This window comes from Rosa chinensis, chromosome 6 (genome assembly GCF_002994745.2).
Source record: "Rosa chinensis cultivar Old Blush chromosome 6, RchiOBHm-V2, whole genome shotgun sequence".
NCBI lineage: Eukaryota > Viridiplantae > Streptophyta > Magnoliopsida > Rosales > Rosaceae > Rosa > Rosa chinensis.
In genome coordinates, this window is record NC_037093.1 from 68,999,658 (window position 1) to 69,017,502 (window position 17,845).

General features: G+C 36.4%; 4 protein-coding genes across 4 annotated transcripts; all 4 read right to left on the reverse strand.

Annotated features, from left to right (window-relative positions):
- Positions 1–258: 258 nt before the first annotated feature.
- On the reverse strand, positions 259–8,594 carry LOC112170552 (protein arginine N-methyltransferase 1.5). The gene is made up of 23 exons (XM_024307883.2): positions 8,338–8,594; positions 6,056–6,173; positions 5,423–5,532; positions 5,167–5,256; positions 5,011–5,076; positions 4,839–4,918; positions 4,672–4,747; positions 4,475–4,561; positions 3,987–4,071; positions 3,561–3,652; positions 3,402–3,437; positions 3,234–3,302; positions 3,074–3,142; positions 2,917–2,970; positions 2,728–2,802; positions 2,464–2,556; positions 2,266–2,369; positions 2,091–2,139; positions 1,915–2,001; positions 1,697–1,802; positions 1,144–1,231; positions 803–896; positions 259–724 (listed from the first exon to the last, which is right to left on the reverse strand). Exons 1-23 carry the CDS (start codon positions 8,473–8,475, stop codon positions 641–643), a joined length of 1,950 nt encoding a protein of 649 aa, XP_024163651.1. The 5' UTR covers positions 8,476–8,594; the 3' UTR covers positions 259–640.
- A 399-nt stretch (positions 8,595–8,993) lies between these two features.
- On the reverse strand, positions 8,994–11,264 carry LOC112170553. Its single transcript, XM_024307884.2, has 4 exons — positions 11,064–11,264; positions 10,877–10,970; positions 10,133–10,347; positions 8,994–9,529 (listed from the first exon to the last, which is right to left on the reverse strand). The coding sequence occupies exons 2-4, from the start codon at positions 10,964–10,966 to the stop codon at positions 9,229–9,231; spliced, it is 606 nt and encodes a 201-aa protein (XP_024163652.1). The 5' UTR covers positions 10,967–10,970; positions 11,064–11,264; the 3' UTR covers positions 8,994–9,228.
- A 1,163-nt stretch (positions 11,265–12,427) lies between these two features.
- LOC112171843 lies at positions 12,428–13,816 on the reverse strand. The gene is made up of 3 exons (XM_024308958.2): positions 13,678–13,816; positions 13,289–13,503; positions 12,428–12,749 (listed from the first exon to the last, which is right to left on the reverse strand). Exons 1-3 carry the CDS (start codon positions 13,765–13,767, stop codon positions 12,428–12,430), a joined length of 627 nt encoding a protein of 208 aa, XP_024164726.1. The 5' UTR covers positions 13,768–13,816.
- A 1,038-nt stretch (positions 13,817–14,854) lies between these two features.
- Positions 14,855–16,557, reverse strand: LOC112174771. Its single transcript, XM_024312582.2, has 2 exons — positions 16,336–16,557; positions 14,855–15,287 (listed from the first exon to the last, which is right to left on the reverse strand). Exons 1-2 carry the CDS (start codon positions 16,525–16,527, stop codon positions 15,117–15,119), a joined length of 363 nt encoding a protein of 120 aa, XP_024168350.1. The 5' UTR covers positions 16,528–16,557; the 3' UTR covers positions 14,855–15,116.
- Positions 16,558–17,845: the final 1,288 nt, after the last annotated feature.

The following is a 17,845-nucleotide window of genomic DNA, read 5'->3' on the forward strand; positions in this document are numbered from 1 at the left end:
TCCTTACCAAACATTGGAAACTAAGCACTCTTTTCCGAGCCTAAAATTCATGAAACAAACAAGGCCATGTACATATGTGTGTAATAGTATGTGGAACAAGAACGAGCATAGAGGCAAGAACTCTGATTTCCGAACAAGATGCTTATGTTATTCATGATTTCAGCCGCCAACTCTGAAAAATTACATGCGTTTGTGATGGCTACTTGTGTTTACACAAATTGTGTAAGACATTATTGGTCTGTAACGGTGGGTGTGAAATATGAGTCTCAATCACCGTTGCATTTGGTGAAGGCATAGGACAAGATTTTGCTAACAAAGGTCCAATTTTCCCAAGTAAATACCATACTACATGAAATATATTTATGGATACAAGCAACAATGATCAAAATCATAGTCAACATACTATGGCACAAACTATTGGATATATATTATGAATACAAAGGTATAGCACTTCGGGTGCAAGCTTTCGCCAGCTTTGGGAACTCCCACCCAAATTCACTCGCCACCAAGAATTCTGGTGGGGTATATATTTATCTATTAGTTTCCATCTCTGGGCAGATCAAGCAAAACTTCGCTCACTTGGCATGGATAACAGCCTTTGCGCTGTCTTCGTCCTCCTTGCAAATAATGTCAGACTCGCCTAAAGGCCAACCCAGTAAGAACGACCATTGCTGTTGTGAATGGATGAACTGCTGGGTGATGCCACACCCCATTCATACCAGACCTGAATCACATTACATAGGAACACATTAAAAACTCATTACTCATCAAAAAACATCAAACTCAGACACGGTTTAATCACCTTGGTAGGACTACAACAACGCCAAAAATGCACTTCGAGAGAAGAACCAGGACGCAGACAAATTGGTGTCCTTAATGGAAAAAATATGGGAAACCTGAGAAACACAACAGAGAGGGTCATCAATGCAATGATTTGAAGAAGGAAAGTCATCCATTCCAGATTCATCGTGATGACAACCAAGCATATAGAACATAGCCACTGATAGAATACAACAACACTGACCTAGGGAGAAAGAGGTGAAATAATTTCCACTGAATTCTTAAAAGTAGATGACTGATTCTAATAACGGAAAAGAAACAAGCAAGCACAGAGGATAGCAAGCTTCAAGCCCAAGAAAATACCAGCTAAACATGTTTGGTGTTGATGTTGATGGCTCAATGCCAAGATGAACTTCTTTGTACAGTATGGAATCAAAGTAGCCAGCAAATCCTAAAAGCCACAGGAAAAAAGTCAGCAAGATATCTTGATATATCAAATTCTATCAATGACATGAGCATCAGTAACTCTATCCAAGCACATACAGATTCAGATGGTTCATTGGTCTACTTGAAAGAACATAATTAGTTGCAACCATAAACATCAGGGGTGTGCAGTAGGGTAAAACCATCACATTAGAATTGTTGTACGTTTTTTGCTCTCTTTCCATCATTCGTTTGATCCTCCTAGATGGTAAATGATGTTGTCATTATAATTCTCTTATTATATTTTTTCTTTAGGCTAACTGATATGACATCATACAGAGACGAAGATGAAATTGATAGCAAACAATTGGCCCTTCAGTGTTAATTTGATTTTAACATGATTCATTAAAATATTAAATTACATCACATGAGTCGTTCAGATATCAGCCACACACAATCAGAGAATTTAGCCACACTAACAAGCAACACATACCATGAACCATAGCAGACCCAGTATCACCAGGTATTTCAAACTTTAACTTCGTGTAGCGGCTATTGCTTTTATCAATTGATCGGTTTGGATGAGTGAACGTGAACACCTATTTATTGGAAACAATATCAGATAATAAGAACCCTAGACAAGGGTCAAACGGAACACAAACAAGTGAATTAAAACTACTATAAAAAAATGGGCCGTGTGGAAAAACTCACAGGTTGAGGAGGAGCCAGTCTTGCAATGTTGTGCAATTTAACAACATAAGCAGTTTCAAAGTGTGCAACATCTTTATGCGCCTTAACCTGCAAGAAGCAAAAATCACGACTATGAAGTCCACAAAAGTCCGAATCAGACAAACTAAGACATGTTGGAGAAAAAGATGTGAGCATACATCATTGTAAAGTTTTGAAGCAGTCACCGGATGGATGAAACTCGTATACCTGAAAATAGGTATATCAGATTTTCAGATAACCAGAGTTGTGAAGAAATCTGAATAATCTAACAAACAATTGAGCAGCTCCGAAGTGGGCAACACTTCAAGAGAAAGAAATCAAAAGTTTACATACGATGAAGGTATTGAGATTCCATCTTCTTTCAGAAATTTCTGGGCTCCATCAAGACACTCAGGAGACAGCTCATTATCACCAAAAGAACCCAATAATTCACTAACCTGATGCAATTGAAGGCAATATTAGTATCACAACAAATAAGTCCAACAAAAAAAAAAACACAAAAAATGACCATCCATAAGAATATTGGCTTACCAAAATGTCAGCTTTCTCAGGAGCATCCCAATGACGCATATCGCTTGAAATTATGGAAACAATGTTTTCCCAGCCCTCTAGTTTAACCAAGCTCTGTTCCAACAAAAACACAACAATATATGAAATGTTGCACTGGCACAGAGAAAGTCTACTTCAAACACTTGCCCCCCATAGAATAATAGCAGCAAGATGGCTTGCACTACCAGGAATATTAACTTGCAAGTTATCAAAGTTCAAGTTGCAATTGAGAGAACTTAAACTCACATGAAGTGTAACTACTGCATTTGGATTTTTTTCCACAGCGTAGACTTTAAGCCTGCGCCCAGTTTCTTCAGCTGCCTATACATGAACAGAAGAAATAGAAATGTTAAAATTATCCCCTCCATGTAGAATCCAGTCCGCATATAAAGAAAATATTCCAAAAACAGGTATGTAAGAGACTGAGGGTGGCACCTGCAGTGACGCCCTAACTAGTGGTCCACGCCCTGCTCCAACAACCATTAATACCTTGCCACAAATGGAAAATTCACATAAGCAATGCCACAACCTTCATATCTATGAAATTTAATAAATAACCATGAAACCAAATTAGTACAAGTAAGCAGCTTACAGTGGTTACTGTAGAAGACTTTTCATCTGGAACCCTGTCCTGTAAAGCTTTAGCAATTGCCCTTTGGTACTAACAGAAACAAAATAACATGTTACATAAAGCTCTTCAAGAGGATACAAAATAATTAAAACGATTATTACAGCATTTAATTAACCAGTACCTGAATGTATTTTGTTGTATCCTTTTCAAATGTCTCATAAGTCTGAGCCTCTAGATTATCCATGAGTGGCTGCATTAGAATATCGAATTAAATCACTAGATACAATTTTAAAAATGAAATTACTAATGGAAAAATAATACTAGAGAGCAGTAGGCAAAGAAAGAAAACCTGTAAAGGTGACTGCAAGAAATCCCTGTAACCAAGCTGGCATAAGATATTGAAAGAGTCAAACAAAGATAATAGCTGGGGGGAATGTCCATTCCATATACATGCGCACAAATACACACATACAAATGCATACACAGAGAGAGAGAGAGAGAGAGAGACCTCAAACCGCTCTTGCTCAGGAAGAGGATCCATCCTTTGGTAAAGAAAGCCAACATAATCCAAATAGGGTCTCAAGGGATGTTTCTGTACACCTGAATGACAAGAATTCTTTAGAAAAGGAAATATGAAAAAGAGGAACTGAACATCTATGCTTTTTTTTTTTGGACGAATGAACATATATGCTTAAGTTAATAAAGCTCTCATTCATTTATGAAACATTTTATAACAATTCTGAAAATTTCTTTTCTGAAAATGCAAATGATAATAATTAACAGGCAATCAGAAGCACTTCTGAAAAAATTGGTGTCAATATAGTGGCTTTAGCTTTTCTGGCTCATCCAGTCAATATACTTTTTCAAGGAAATAGTATATGCTTCAATAACAGTATTCAGGATGATGCATTTGTAAGCTGAATATAAGTCTTACCATCAACATTGTTTTCATTATTATTTGCAGCTATGTCTGAATTCATCTTGGTAAGACTGTGTACAGATTGTCCTGATAGAACTATCTGAAAATTTTCCAGGACAAAGACTAGTAAGGTGACAATAAGATTAAAAGCACTGATAAAATTAAAAATAATCGGTTCACATTTAGTTGGGTAAATAATAGACAATGGCCAAGGAACTAATTAAAGGAAAGAAAATCAGGTCATATGGTTTGATATATTCACTCAAACAAATCCTTTTGCCTCAAAACCATTATGCAAACAGGTAGGACCCATCCAATTTCATTCTACCATGGTCACCAATGACACATTCTAATTTATCGTACTAAGATAAATCACTCAAGCCATTTTCCTTCAAGGTCTAAAGTACAGGGTTGTGAGGTGATTTATACTGCAACTGCAGGGAAAGAGAAGAAGAAATTTCAGAAGAAACCGTAAATACCGATGACAACTTATTCACAAATACCTGCATAGAATGATTGAAAAACCCAGACACTAGCTTTTGGTGACGCTTTGACAGGCATGGATAACCTCGTGGATTTGTTAGAAAGGACTGGAAAATCAACAAGAACATTGTTACAAAATTGGGTAACCATTGAACCACCAAGCAGCAAGTAGCCTGTGCTGTTCATGAAAAACCAACAGTCTAAAGCATATGATTACATCAGTACAGAATATGGCTGCTCGGACGGACTCCCCAAACCAACGTCCAAGTGAATTTGTAGAAGGTAGTGAACTCCTAATGAATACAAAAAAATTATCAAACTTTGGAAACCATTAATGATCACAATTTAGTCAAAATATATGAGGATGGTCAATGTGGAACTTACGAAACATCAAGGACAACTGATAATTGACTGTGATGTTCACACAGCAGACGAAATGAATTCCAAGTCTCCCAAGAATCATCCTGTAGGAAAAACAAAACACATACCATGTTTACCATCTGAAATGCCAAACAGCAGCAGCAGCAGCAACAACAACAACAACAAGGGAACTCACCAAATCATCAGAGTTAACAGAAACCATGTAATTATCAGTCTTGACCAAAGGAATCCGAAGCCACAACTAAATAACAGGAAATGTGATTAACAACAAATTTGAGAAATAGAAAACACAGGGTAAAATTATAAACAGGTTATAACAACCAACACTCACCTGCATACTTTGTAGACCCTGTAAAATCTGATTTACACACCTAGCATAGTTAGCACAGGTCTTTCCCTTCGGAGAGGGAAGAAGACATGCCTGCACCAAGCAATACATGACAATTAAAATGTCAGCACAGAACATAGATTCAGTAATCAATTTCAAGACTAATTTGGCATAGAAAAGTACACATAGGAAACATTACAAAGTGTCTTGTTTAAGTAAAGCAAAAATTTTGACGAAAAACTGCTCAGATTATACAGACCTGCAGGGACAAATGAGACGCCCATGCTATCTCCTGCTTCAAGGTAATTTCTGAATCGCTTCGGAGGATCTCGTCTTCTGAATCCAAGTCAATCCAGGAGCTAATTTTTCCTGAAAAATTTTCAAGAATCCACTATGAGGAGGCAAGGTATAAGTATGCAAGGCAAAGTACGGTAAAAAGTTAAGGGAACAAAAGCCAGAAGGACAATTAATTAACAGAATCTCTTTTCGTGCAAAAAAAAAAGAAAAGTAAAATCGATAAAAAAAAAATTTGGCTTAAAACAGCCAAGAAATCATTCAGCATAGTGCAGATAAATTCCTCAAAAATTATCCAGAAAAGGTAGACTTAGACAGACAATAAACCAGAAATTGGATAGCAGAAGCCAAGAAATTGTGCAGGAAATTCCGAAATGTCACACAGAAAAAAAAAAAAAGAAAAAAAAAACACGCACACAAAAAAGTTAGACATAAACAGCTGGCATCTTCCATTAGCCAGTAGTCTATCACACGAGAATTAACACATAAAACAAAGTGAGACAGTCACAATCAATCCTAAAGGACATGTAAACAAGACGAACACATAAAAACAACAAACTTTGAGAATGCAACAGTAAAAATCTGTAAAAGTTCTTACCCACAACATGACTGCTCCATTGGGCAGGGCTCAAAACCAAGTCTGACCCAGCAAATGGAAGAACACTAGATGCACCACCGTTCTTTTGCATTAAGCTTGGCCGATAAGCAGGATCCATCTATAAAATGAAATTAAACAGGAGTCACTACCCCTTGCCGGATTCAGATGACAAATGGAGAAAGAATATAGAATGAAGGAACATAAACAGGCAAAGACCTTAGAGACGCAAACACAAACTGGATGTGGGTCAGAATATTAAAAATGAGGCATTTAATGAATAAAGCACCAATGCATGGCAGGGAAAATGGTCGGAGCAGATTATTTGAATATTTTCAAAAATATAAACTTAAGAGCTTATGAGAGGAGCCGATTGGAGATAGTCTAGCAATTTTTCTCTTGAAGTGGTAACAAATTGAACCGGTTTACCACCCAACTAGGAGTAGAAGTATTGACAATGTAGTTAATAGCCTAAAGGTGAAACCAGATATATGCTTCACTATTAAAGGTTACCAACAAAATGTTATTTTGGGTGAGCTTACTGACCATCCACACAAAACAACAGCCATCACTGACCATGTGTAATTGGCTAATTAGCCACCAGGAGCGAGCAAATTTTTTTGTTTCATCTGACTTAGCATCTTTATCTATAAAAGAAATTGAATAAATAAACCTGTTGACCTCAAAGAACTCAGAGCTCACAAGGATAAAAGAAGTACAAGGGTACCAAAAATTGAACAATGTAGTTAATGACCTAAAGGCAAAGCCAAAGTTATGCTTCGCTAGTAAAGGCCACCAACAAAGCGTCACTTTTGGTGAGCTTACTGACCATTCACACAAAACAACAGCCATCTGGCTATATGTGACTGGCTAATTAGCTACCAGAAGGAAAAAAAATGCAAAATGGTCCACGAAAAAAGTAGAGGCCACACCATAAATACATAAAAAGAAAACTATACATGTATAATCCATATTTTTGGAATAATGTATAATCACCAACAGTATAGAAAAAAATTTGGAAACAACTATGCAAGTCATACCAAAAATTATTACAGGTTCAGGGTACAATCTATTATTAATTTTTTAGTAGAAAATGATGTCAATGTAGTTAGTAGCTGTAGAGTGAAGCTGCATAGTAGAGCAGCTGCAACAGACTGCCTCTAATTCAGCATTTTTATAGGTGAGCTTACTGACCATTCACACAAATAGAGCAGCTTTGCAGCTAGTATGTGACTGGCTAATTAGCCACCATAAAAGCATTAGAAAATGCTTAATAATCCACGCAGTAAGTGGGGGAGATGCCATACATGCATGAATTACTACAAACAAAGTTACAAAATCAATGCAATATCTTAATCCTAAATACCAGACATATTTAGAAGGAACAATGCAAGCCATGACCCCAAATAATTGATAAAACATTAAACATATACTATTTAATTCAATCATTTCCAATTATCTTTTGAGTAGATATTCCCATGAATGTAGTTAGTGGCTGTAGAGTGAAGCCGCATAGTAGGGCAGCTGCACCGGACCGCCTCTAACGCAGCGTTGTTATAGGAGAGCTTATTGACCATTCACATAAAAGAGCAGCTTCGCAGCCAGTATGTGACTGGCTAGTTAGTCACCATACAAGCAAAATGTTATCAACACACAACATGAGCTAGAAAAGGACACCACAAAAGCTTAAATTGCTGCAGAAAAAAATCAATGCATAACCATCAACCCTGTCTAGACCAAATTTTAGAAACAACCATCCAAGTCATAACGACAAGTAACTAAACACTAATGAACTCGTGAACATGAATGTAGTTAGTGGCTGTAGAGTGAAAGCGCATAGTAGAGCAGCTGCACCGGACCGCCTCTAACGCAACATTGTTGTAGGTGAGCTTATTGACCAATCACATAACAAGAGCAGCTTTTCAGCCAGTATGCGACTGGCTTGTTACTCACCATACAAGCATCAAAAGTTAAACATTACTGAAAATCCACCATTTCTAACAACTAGCACTCAACCTAAAATCCAAATCAAATCCTAATTGGCTCATTGACGTGAATGTAGTTAGTGGCTGTAGAGTGAGAGCTCATTGTAATTGTAAAGCAGCCTCACCGGACCGCCTCTAACAACTTATTCTAGGTGAGCTTATTGACCATTCACATAATAAACAGAGCTGTTTTGCAGTCACAATACGTGACTGGCTAGTTAGTCACCATCAAGCGGCATCAGAATTTCTAAACGCAGAAACGAAATGAAATCGGAAAAGGAATGGAAGAAGATTACGAACCAGAGTAGCGACGACGAAGTCGAAGGAGCCATGGGTGAGATTGAAGGCGAGGACGTTGGGCATGTCATCGCTGAACTCCGTCACCACGCCGCAGTAGCGAGACTCGCTCTTGTCACCTGGTCTTTCCCCAAGAGGCATTTTTGGTACTACTGCTCTACTTCCCTGAACCCTAAGAGAGAGACAGAAAGAGAGAGAGGGACTGAGAACCAGAAAGGGTTTAGGAGAGGTTTTGATTGGAGAGGCTGCGGAGCTTTAAGGACTAGGGTTTTGGATTCAACGCAACTTTGACGGGGTTGCTTTGGTAATTTTATCCCGTCGGGGTAAAAAGCCCCATTTAATATTAACTGACCTATGTTTCTAACCTAACAACCCTTCCTAGTGGCATGCGTCCTTTACTTGGAGTAAGAGTTTTTTTTTTTTTTTTTTCCTGCATTATAAGTAAGAACGCATGTCATTGGTCATCATCGCCTCTCACAAGGAACTGTAATTGTTCGAGAACGCGTTTGCAATGGTGAGGCCGAGTCACTGAATCACTGATTTTTCGTGTTTAGTTGCTCGCAATTTTGTTAGATGCGGTCATGAAATTAGTTGTCCTCAAGTTTCGAGTTTAACAGAAAATGAAAGGCAATGTAGCAGAAATTAAAAGCCAACAACAATGAAGGAAAAGTTTAGAGACGTAAAAAAGCTTATTCATGCTCCATACCACCGAGTTCATAACCACAAGGAGACATAAAGTGCATATCTAGCTATCTTCAATATTATCTACATTCAATTACACTGCATAAAGTTGCTTGATTCACAAGCTTATGAGCATAGAATTGAAAATGGAAGAGAACCTAAACGAAAACGGAATGGCATTCATCCGAGCCCTTCTTGCCAAGGCAATAGACTTCAAGCACTACCTTTTACAACATGTTGTCCATAATCAGCTCCGTGTACCTCTGTATACCCACTACCCTTCACATCCTTATCCGACTCCTCAAAGTAGTCCTCCCGGGCATTGTCGGCCAGCATGAGGGCAACCAACCAGAAAAGGGCTGAATCAAGGGATACAAATGCACCGCCACCAAGGAGACCAGTCTTAGCAGTGGGGCAGTCTGTTTTAAGATTGTGATGGACATTTCGTGATAGATGAAGTTGCTCCGTTATTGTAGTCCACAGCAACAGAGCTGCAGCTAGTCCTGCCGTAAGCCTGTGTAAATCCACCACCGTCAAAGAAACACAATTAGAAAGATGATCAAAATTATGGGCAGAACTACCTAGGCAAAACAAAACTCTAGAAAAGGTGTAAGCTAAAACAAATCATTGACCAAACATTATCTGAAATGATTGTCAACTTGAATGATAGATATCATGTTCAAGATGGATGTCATAATGCAATGTATTTTGCACAATAGGTCTGATTCTTCACACTCCTTTACAGGAGTGAATTGCTATGTCATCTATTGCAGCAATTCTAATGAACCATGTCTTTCATGAACCAGATCCATGCTAGGGTTCCTTGAAAGTCCTTTGACCAATTCCTAGTCATTGATAAAGTACTGGCAGAGAGCACCCCATTTTATTAAGTTGACTAATCTACTGCAAAGTGAGATATGTTATCCTCTTTCAAAAGTTCATCCCCCAATTAATGAATGATGCACCATGAGATGCACTAATAGAGAATTCTAGCAGAAGGATATGTACGCAGTGAAAACTGAAAGGCTGGATATTTCAGGGCCAACATATATCTCATAAAATTCATAGATAAAAATGCTCATATCAGACAAAACTGCAGCGTAAAAACAACACTCACAAAGAAATGTTGAAGAAGACGACGAAACTCTTGCTCCGGAACAAAGCAGCTTGCGGAAGGGACTTCCCTTGATATGGGTAAAACAGTGACAAGAACCCAACCACTGTAGATACAAGGAGAAATGCAAATGACAGATATCCCAACGCCACCGAAGGATCAGAAGGATACTTGCAAATAACAACATCTTTCCACGGCACTGGTTTTCCAGCTGCCGGCTGCCAATAAGTCAAAACAAAGTATTAGCCAAGAACATGAGAATACGAGTAAAAACTTAGCTAAAAAGGGCTTACAGGATGGGACTTGGTTTCTGCTCTAATTTTGACTCTGATATATATTATATTCCAACACAACTATTCCTTTTTTAAAGGGTTGAATCAGCAATACTCAGTCACGGACTGTTAACCGGAATCTATCCAGGCACCAGTATTCTTTTTATTCAAGACATGAGTGATTGATGCAGTACCCGAAAGGAAAACGACTGTAAAGTATAACACTAATTCCTCCAGTCTACAATCATTAAAATACACAAAAAGTCCAACCTCACAGGGATGGAGCACACTCAAAATTCAATCTTTGATGTTGACTAAATCATGGTAAACAACTACTCCCTAAGAAAAACAAAGCACCACGCACAATAACAACCAAAGAATATCATGGGATCAAATTTCCAATGAAAATAATCAGTCTTTCTGACATAACAATCAACAATTTGACCCACAATCTCATTCGTAATTCACAAAATACCTTCTTGTTTTCCGCAATAATCCCGAAGATGAAAGACAGTACACCAAAAAAGGCCACTATCATAGCCATCTGCTTCACCGTCACAGCCATCGCCCTGAAATGAAACCCCAAACAAACAAACAAACAACAAAAATTCAAAACTGAAACCACACAAAACGAACAGAATTCTTCTCCATATACCAATTACCTGGGGAAATTGAATCGGGATAAAAAGGGATCGTCTTGAGTCGATTCTATATAGAAAGAAAAGAGAGAGGATTTGGGAATCTCCGCCTGTGAGAATCAAAACACGGACCAACAAGACCTTGTAGTTGTAATAGAGAGATTCTAACTAGTCAATAGCTCTTCCTCGAATCTCTCCAACTTATCCGGCAAACAACCAATGCTTCTTCTTTGGCGCGTTGGTTAGCAACAAGAATCTGGACCGATTGATGAGGATTATTCATGATCCGACGGTTGCTGATCAGTGTCGTGGACGTTTAGGACAGCAAAGTCCAGCCTATAGCGTATTGGAACGTTTGCACGAAACATTGACCAGATTCATTAGCTTAAAACGGAATTTAAGCTTGTGATTAACAATGGAAAGTGCATTAAATAGATTCTATTAAGTAAGTATTCAACAATACAATTACCGGATTCATTGATTATTGATGATTCTTGTACATTTTTTTTTTTTATGCACTTGGAATAAATTTGATACTGTATTCATATGGTACTAGTATTATTTCATTAATGATGATTTAGGACTTGTGGTTTGAAAGATTACACCTAGTTTCTATCGTTGAAATTATCAAACTATGTATCTTTTCGTTAATAGGCCTTTGTTCTCGGAGGTTGTTGTGTAATATGTCTTGCGGGCCTCAATACGCCCTAAACATTTTCACAATTTTGACTAATTAAACGGTGTAGAGTTCTATCGCGTCTCTGCTTAAAAAGTTTATTCACTACTCTTGCTAAATCTCTTATGTTCTACATAATATATAGCACCGACATATTTATTTATATTTTATGTGATTTCTCCACAATAGTGGCATTCCAAGTGTGGCTTCTTATTTTCTTTTTATTCTTTAAGTTTATAAAATTGGTTTTCTTTCAGTTTTTTTTTTTTTTTAGTCATATCCTACAAAGAAACAAGAATTGGCGGACATCAGCTAATTGTTATACATCGTTTTCTGTTAAACCAAATAGTCCACCCAAAAAAACATCCCAAGCTTTCACATCGAACTAATCCAACGAAAGAATTATGTTGTCATGCATCAACGTCAAGATAAAAAAGCTACCTTAAGAAAGAATTAATATTTTTCAAAAGCACTAGACGTCGAAACCCCAAACCGAACAAGAATACCTGCTCACATCCTCGCACTACCTAATAATTCCTAAGCATATATACACAAACATAATGTATATACTAAAACAATAAAACTCGACTTCATTTCATAATTCATTAGTGTAGGAGCCTTAAAAAAGCAAAAGCATTTTAGACATTAACGCAAGATCAACACCTAAATTAACATTAATATATACGACCATGCGGCTTATTCACTATCCTAGCTACTGGGATCTAATCTCGCTGCTGTCATCGTCTTCAAGTGCCTTGGTATGTCCAGCTTCAGCTTTCTCAATGTGTTTAGGTTTTTGGACACTATCCAATTCTTCAAAGTAGTCTTCTCTTGCATTGCTAGCCAAGATGAAGCAAACTAGCCACAGTAGCGATGAGTTGAGGGACATAAAGGCTCCTCCGCCGAGAACACCAGTTTTGGCGGTTGGGCATGTGGCGCTGTGGGGATCTTGATTCCCAATAATGTTATAATTTGGGTGATGATGTGTAGCTATAGGCCACAGCAAAAATGCAGCTGCTAATCCTATTGTACCCCTGTGTTTGTTCATATCAAAACGACATGATCATCAGCCAAAAGAGCAAGAAATTATCAAAAACAATACAAAACAGATTTTATAATCAGTGACGAAAAAAAAATAATCACAAAAATAAATTGGATTCATGATTCGAAGCTAACCACCTATTTAGACAAAAATGCACCGTTTTATATAATCATTTTTCCCCACAAATATCATTTTTGCAACACTCAAACGGTTTGAAGATCGTTTAAATGTAGAATGTTGTCATGCCAAGATAAAATAACTATGTTAAACGGCTAACAATTCCGGAATTGCTACAATTTTTCAAAAGAATGATTTTTGAAGAGAGATGCGTGAAAGTATGCCGTAGGCTCAAACAAATGAATAGCTTGGTATTATAAACGTACGGTCTTTGCCCTAAAAACTTTAGTCTAAAAGTCCTCGATCTCAAAATAAATGCTAGCTAGTTAACCTTAGGTCTAAGTAAAGCATAGAATGAGAATCCATATTCAAGAATACTTGTATGAGAGAAGAATGAGAGCTAGTGTGACTTACAGGGTAATGGTGAAGAAGGAGAAGAAGGTAGAGCACCGGAAGAAAACAGATGCGGGAGCTTTTCTGCCTTTGTAGCTGTAAAATATGGAGAACCAACCAACCGCAGAACATAGCAGAAGAAATCCAAAGGATAGCCACGCATAAGCAAGCGTTGGATCAGATGGGTACTTGCAAATCACCATGCCTTTCCTTATTATGGGAACTCCAGCTGCAGGCTATAAAACCCAGGAACAGAAAATTACACTTAACAAATTGAGACTTATATCTGCTCGGTTATCAAAGATGATCACCCAAAAACATATTCTACGTGATACTAAATAGTATGGTTAAATTGCTTTGAATGAACTACATTAATTCAATCGTGGATTCATGGGTTTATAGATGCATACCTTCTTAGTTTCAGCAAGAATACCAAACACAAACGAAAGAATACCCAGTGCTGCAACAAGCACAGACATCATCTTCATAGTGACTGCCATTGCCACTACCCTCAAATCAGACTACTCTAACGATGGAATCTCCTGCGCGCTCTTCTCAGTTTCGACAATATTCTCACGCTATAAAATTGCATGATTTATATATAAGATGGTAATTAAGAACGAGTAGTATGCCAAAACAAGGTGCACAATTTGAATCAGAGAGGGATTCCATATTAGTTGAGAATTGGGGAGAGTTCCGATAAGGACCAAGTAGGTAGGACTATGAAAACGGCCCAAATTCATAGAAGTCGTCAGGTGGCAATGCTTCTAGCTTAGTAGGACTTTGGCTTCCTAGCTGTACTGGGATTTAAATTTTGTATACAATTAAGCCTCCAGATCGTGATACGTATTGTGATCTGTAATCAACCCTCGACTAGAGCTGCAAATCCAAAATATTATGGTAGTCTAAAAGAGATCATGGTCTAAATGTTTAGATATTCACAAAGTATTATTCATGTTTATAATTTATTCATAGGTAAAATCCACATGTGATTATTTTTTTTGTACCTACAAAATTTTAGAGAGCCCTAGTGGTACTTGTACATTCCCTCTATTATACACACAGCATAAGTGGTTTTGTGGGATCAAAATATCTATAGTTATTAACCTAATTTAGCTCCACACACGAATTCTATATGTGATGTACGAGAGCTGAATTAAGGTGAAAACTAGGTATTAGGGTAGGGTTATTTTTTCTACCAATGTGTCCTTTAGATTTTAGAGTACTTCGGTGAAAGAGTAGATCTAAACAATGTAAAAATCAAAATACTTCATAATTTCTATGAATATTCTTTTGTGATCATAATCTGGACTATAAAGTGAATAATGTTTCCAAAATGTTACATGAGTTTTCAATTGGTAACTTTTTTGTATGAGATAAAAGTCAACCATTTGGCATTTGCAAGTAAGAGTCGTTGGTCCTCAATTGTTAGATTTTGGTACTCATCGATCTATTTCTGAGTTCTTGTGTAGAGTACTATCATGCATGAACTGAGTAGAAAGAAATTGTGGACCAAATCTTGCAATTGTGTCTATTGGTTTTTTTATGCCGAAAATTAAGATGACAAAAATAAGAAGAAAAGAAGACCGTGCGCTTCTAAAACCAAAATATAATGATATTGGACAAATAATGAGTTAAATTAACAAGTCAAGAAAAACATGAGCTCCTAATTAACCTGAGATAACAGACATAAAGATTAACCCTAATAAAACGTACTAAACTCTGACCCGACGACTCTGGGATTAGATTCGTGAAATTAAGAATTGAACAAGTAGTGTCTTGGAAGAAGGAATCAGAGAGGTATTATATCCTAGTTGAGAGTACAGATAAGGATCTAAGTAGGTGGTGGCTAGACCCCTGGCGCCAATTCATCAAACACGCCATTTAGGCAATTGCAGCACGAACCAAAGCAGCTGGGATCTCCTTTCTCCTCGCAGCACGCCCGGTTACAGTGATATAAGCAATCAACAGCCTTCTTCATCACAATATCACCTTTTGGTTTAGCAGTAACTCTTCCCTCCTGCATTTTATTGCAAAAATCTGTTAACAGTTCGTTAACATAGATAAAAATATTAAGTAAAACAATTAATTCAAAACTTAACGAACGTTAACCAATCAATCTATGTTTTGATGCCAGCACCACAATCTTAGTGGCTAGAGGATTCTAATTTATACTTTTTCATGCTTGCACTGCACAAATCAAAAAAACTAAAATAAAATTCTACTCACCACCCACATCAAAACAAACCATACAAATGCACTCAAATTACACGAGAGAATTTGCTGGTTACAAAGGCAACTTAATCAAGACTACAAAGTCCACACAGTGACACAGATTGACAACTAAAGAAAACCATTAATGGTTTGAAAACAAACCGCAATAAACTGAACACTGAGACCTTTAAACCCCAGAACAAAATTAAATCCATTGCATGCGACCCTAACAAATTAAAAGCATTTGTTAAAACTAAGAAAGGTTCACAATTATGACAAGTAAAATTTCAATAAGTTCTTAACATGGGATAATTGCAAAACCACGAGCATAACATGAAAATCAAGTAAGGAGAAAGATAAACAAGTCGTCTACTCCTTTTATGACTTGACAGATTATCAAAAACCGAACACACAAGTGACACAACCATATACTACTCTTCAAATATAATTGACATAATATCCAAAATAGAGTTACAAGATTTCGCAAGGTTATAAATCAAAGTGACAGCAGCTATTCACCTTCTGTTCTAACTAGAAATAATAAACAAATAGAAATCAACTTTTCCTCCAATGTCAATTTGATTTAACAACACACATAGGAATCAATTTCAAACTAAATACATTTATGAACACTCAACAGTTTGCACAATGCTCATAAGCTTTCACCAATTAATCACAACATAAGTTTTCATAATTGAAACACAAGACCATAAAACGAAACTAACTGGATCATAAGTAACCAGATAGATAAGAAGGAAAAAATCAGCAATCCAATCATATCATTTCGAATCAGAACAAGAAAACCCATTAATTTAAAAAGGAAAAAAAATAATAAAATAGTAGCATTAACTTACATGCTCAAATTTACAACCATAATCGTCACTGCACGAGTACTTCAGGCCATCTCTGCAGTACTTGAAGTTAGCAGCACCACTCCCACGATCTTTGTAGGTGAGGAACAGGAAGAAACCGAGGATGAAGAAGACACATAAGATAGCCAGCAACATCCGCAGTTTATCAGAAGAAGAATCAGAAGTGTTTGGCATTGTGTGGTATTTAAGTTGGCTATGGACTGCAAGGACTTAGCCGGGAATTGAAAATGGGTTAGGCTAATTTTAGCTATATAAAAAGATTAATTTTAGTTTACCCCCCTGAGGTTTGGGGGTGTCATCATTTCACCCCTTCTACTTTCAATTTTAAATTTTTACCCCTTAAACTTTCCAATTTCAATCAGCCGTGTCCAATTTCTACTATTTCGTCTAAATTGGAAGTTGAGTTTGACTTTTGAGGGCTAAAATGGTCATTTCAACGTAAAAAAAATTAAAAAATAAATATTTTTTTTTCTTTTCTGTTTCTTCATTTTTTTTTATTATTATTATTTTGTTTTTATTTTGTGTTCAACCTATACACCACAAGTTATAATAGGTTTATAAAAACAAAAAAAATACTCTAGGTGGTTGAAAGTCGCTCGCTGGTCTACAATATTTGTGATATATCTCCGATAAAGTGAAGAATTTTAGGATATATCCTCAATAAAGTGAAGAAATATTTGTAAAAAATAATTTTACACTTTATCTGTAAATAAATATATGTATATCCCCAATAAAGTGAATAAATATGTGTGTAAAATCATTTTTGGTCTGCAATATTTCTGATATATCTCCAATAAATTGAAGAATTTTAGGATATATCCCCAATAAAGTGAAAAAATATCTATAAAAAATGATTTTACACTTTATCTGTAAATATATGTATATTCCCAATAAAGTGAATAAATATCTGTGTAAAATAATTTTTTACAGATATTTATTTACAGATAAAGTGTAAAATTATTTTTTACAGATATTTCTTTATTTTATTGGAGATATATCATAAATTCTTCACTTTATCGGAGATATGTCACAAATAGCGTAGACCAGCGAGCGGCTTTCAACTACCTAGAGTATTTTTTTTTTTTAAACCTATTATAACTTGTGGTGTATAGGTTGAAGACAAAATAAAAATTTTTAAAAATAAAAATAAAACTAAAAAACAGAATTTTTTTTTAAAATTTTTTTTATGTTGAAATGACCATTTTAGCCCTCAAAAGTCAAACTTAACATTCAATTTGGACGGAATAGTAGAAATTGGACACGGCTTATTGAAATTGAAAAGTTTAGGGGGTAAAAATTCAAAATTGAAAGTAGAGGGGGTGAAATGATGACACCCCCAAACTTCAAGGGGATAAACTGAAATTAATCCTATATAAAAAGAGGAAGAGCGACGAAAGCATGATAATTAAGCAGCCTTTGATAAACAACACTAAGGACTAATACTTGAGCAGCACTAACTACACTCACAAGATAACAAAAATTTGAGATTTAA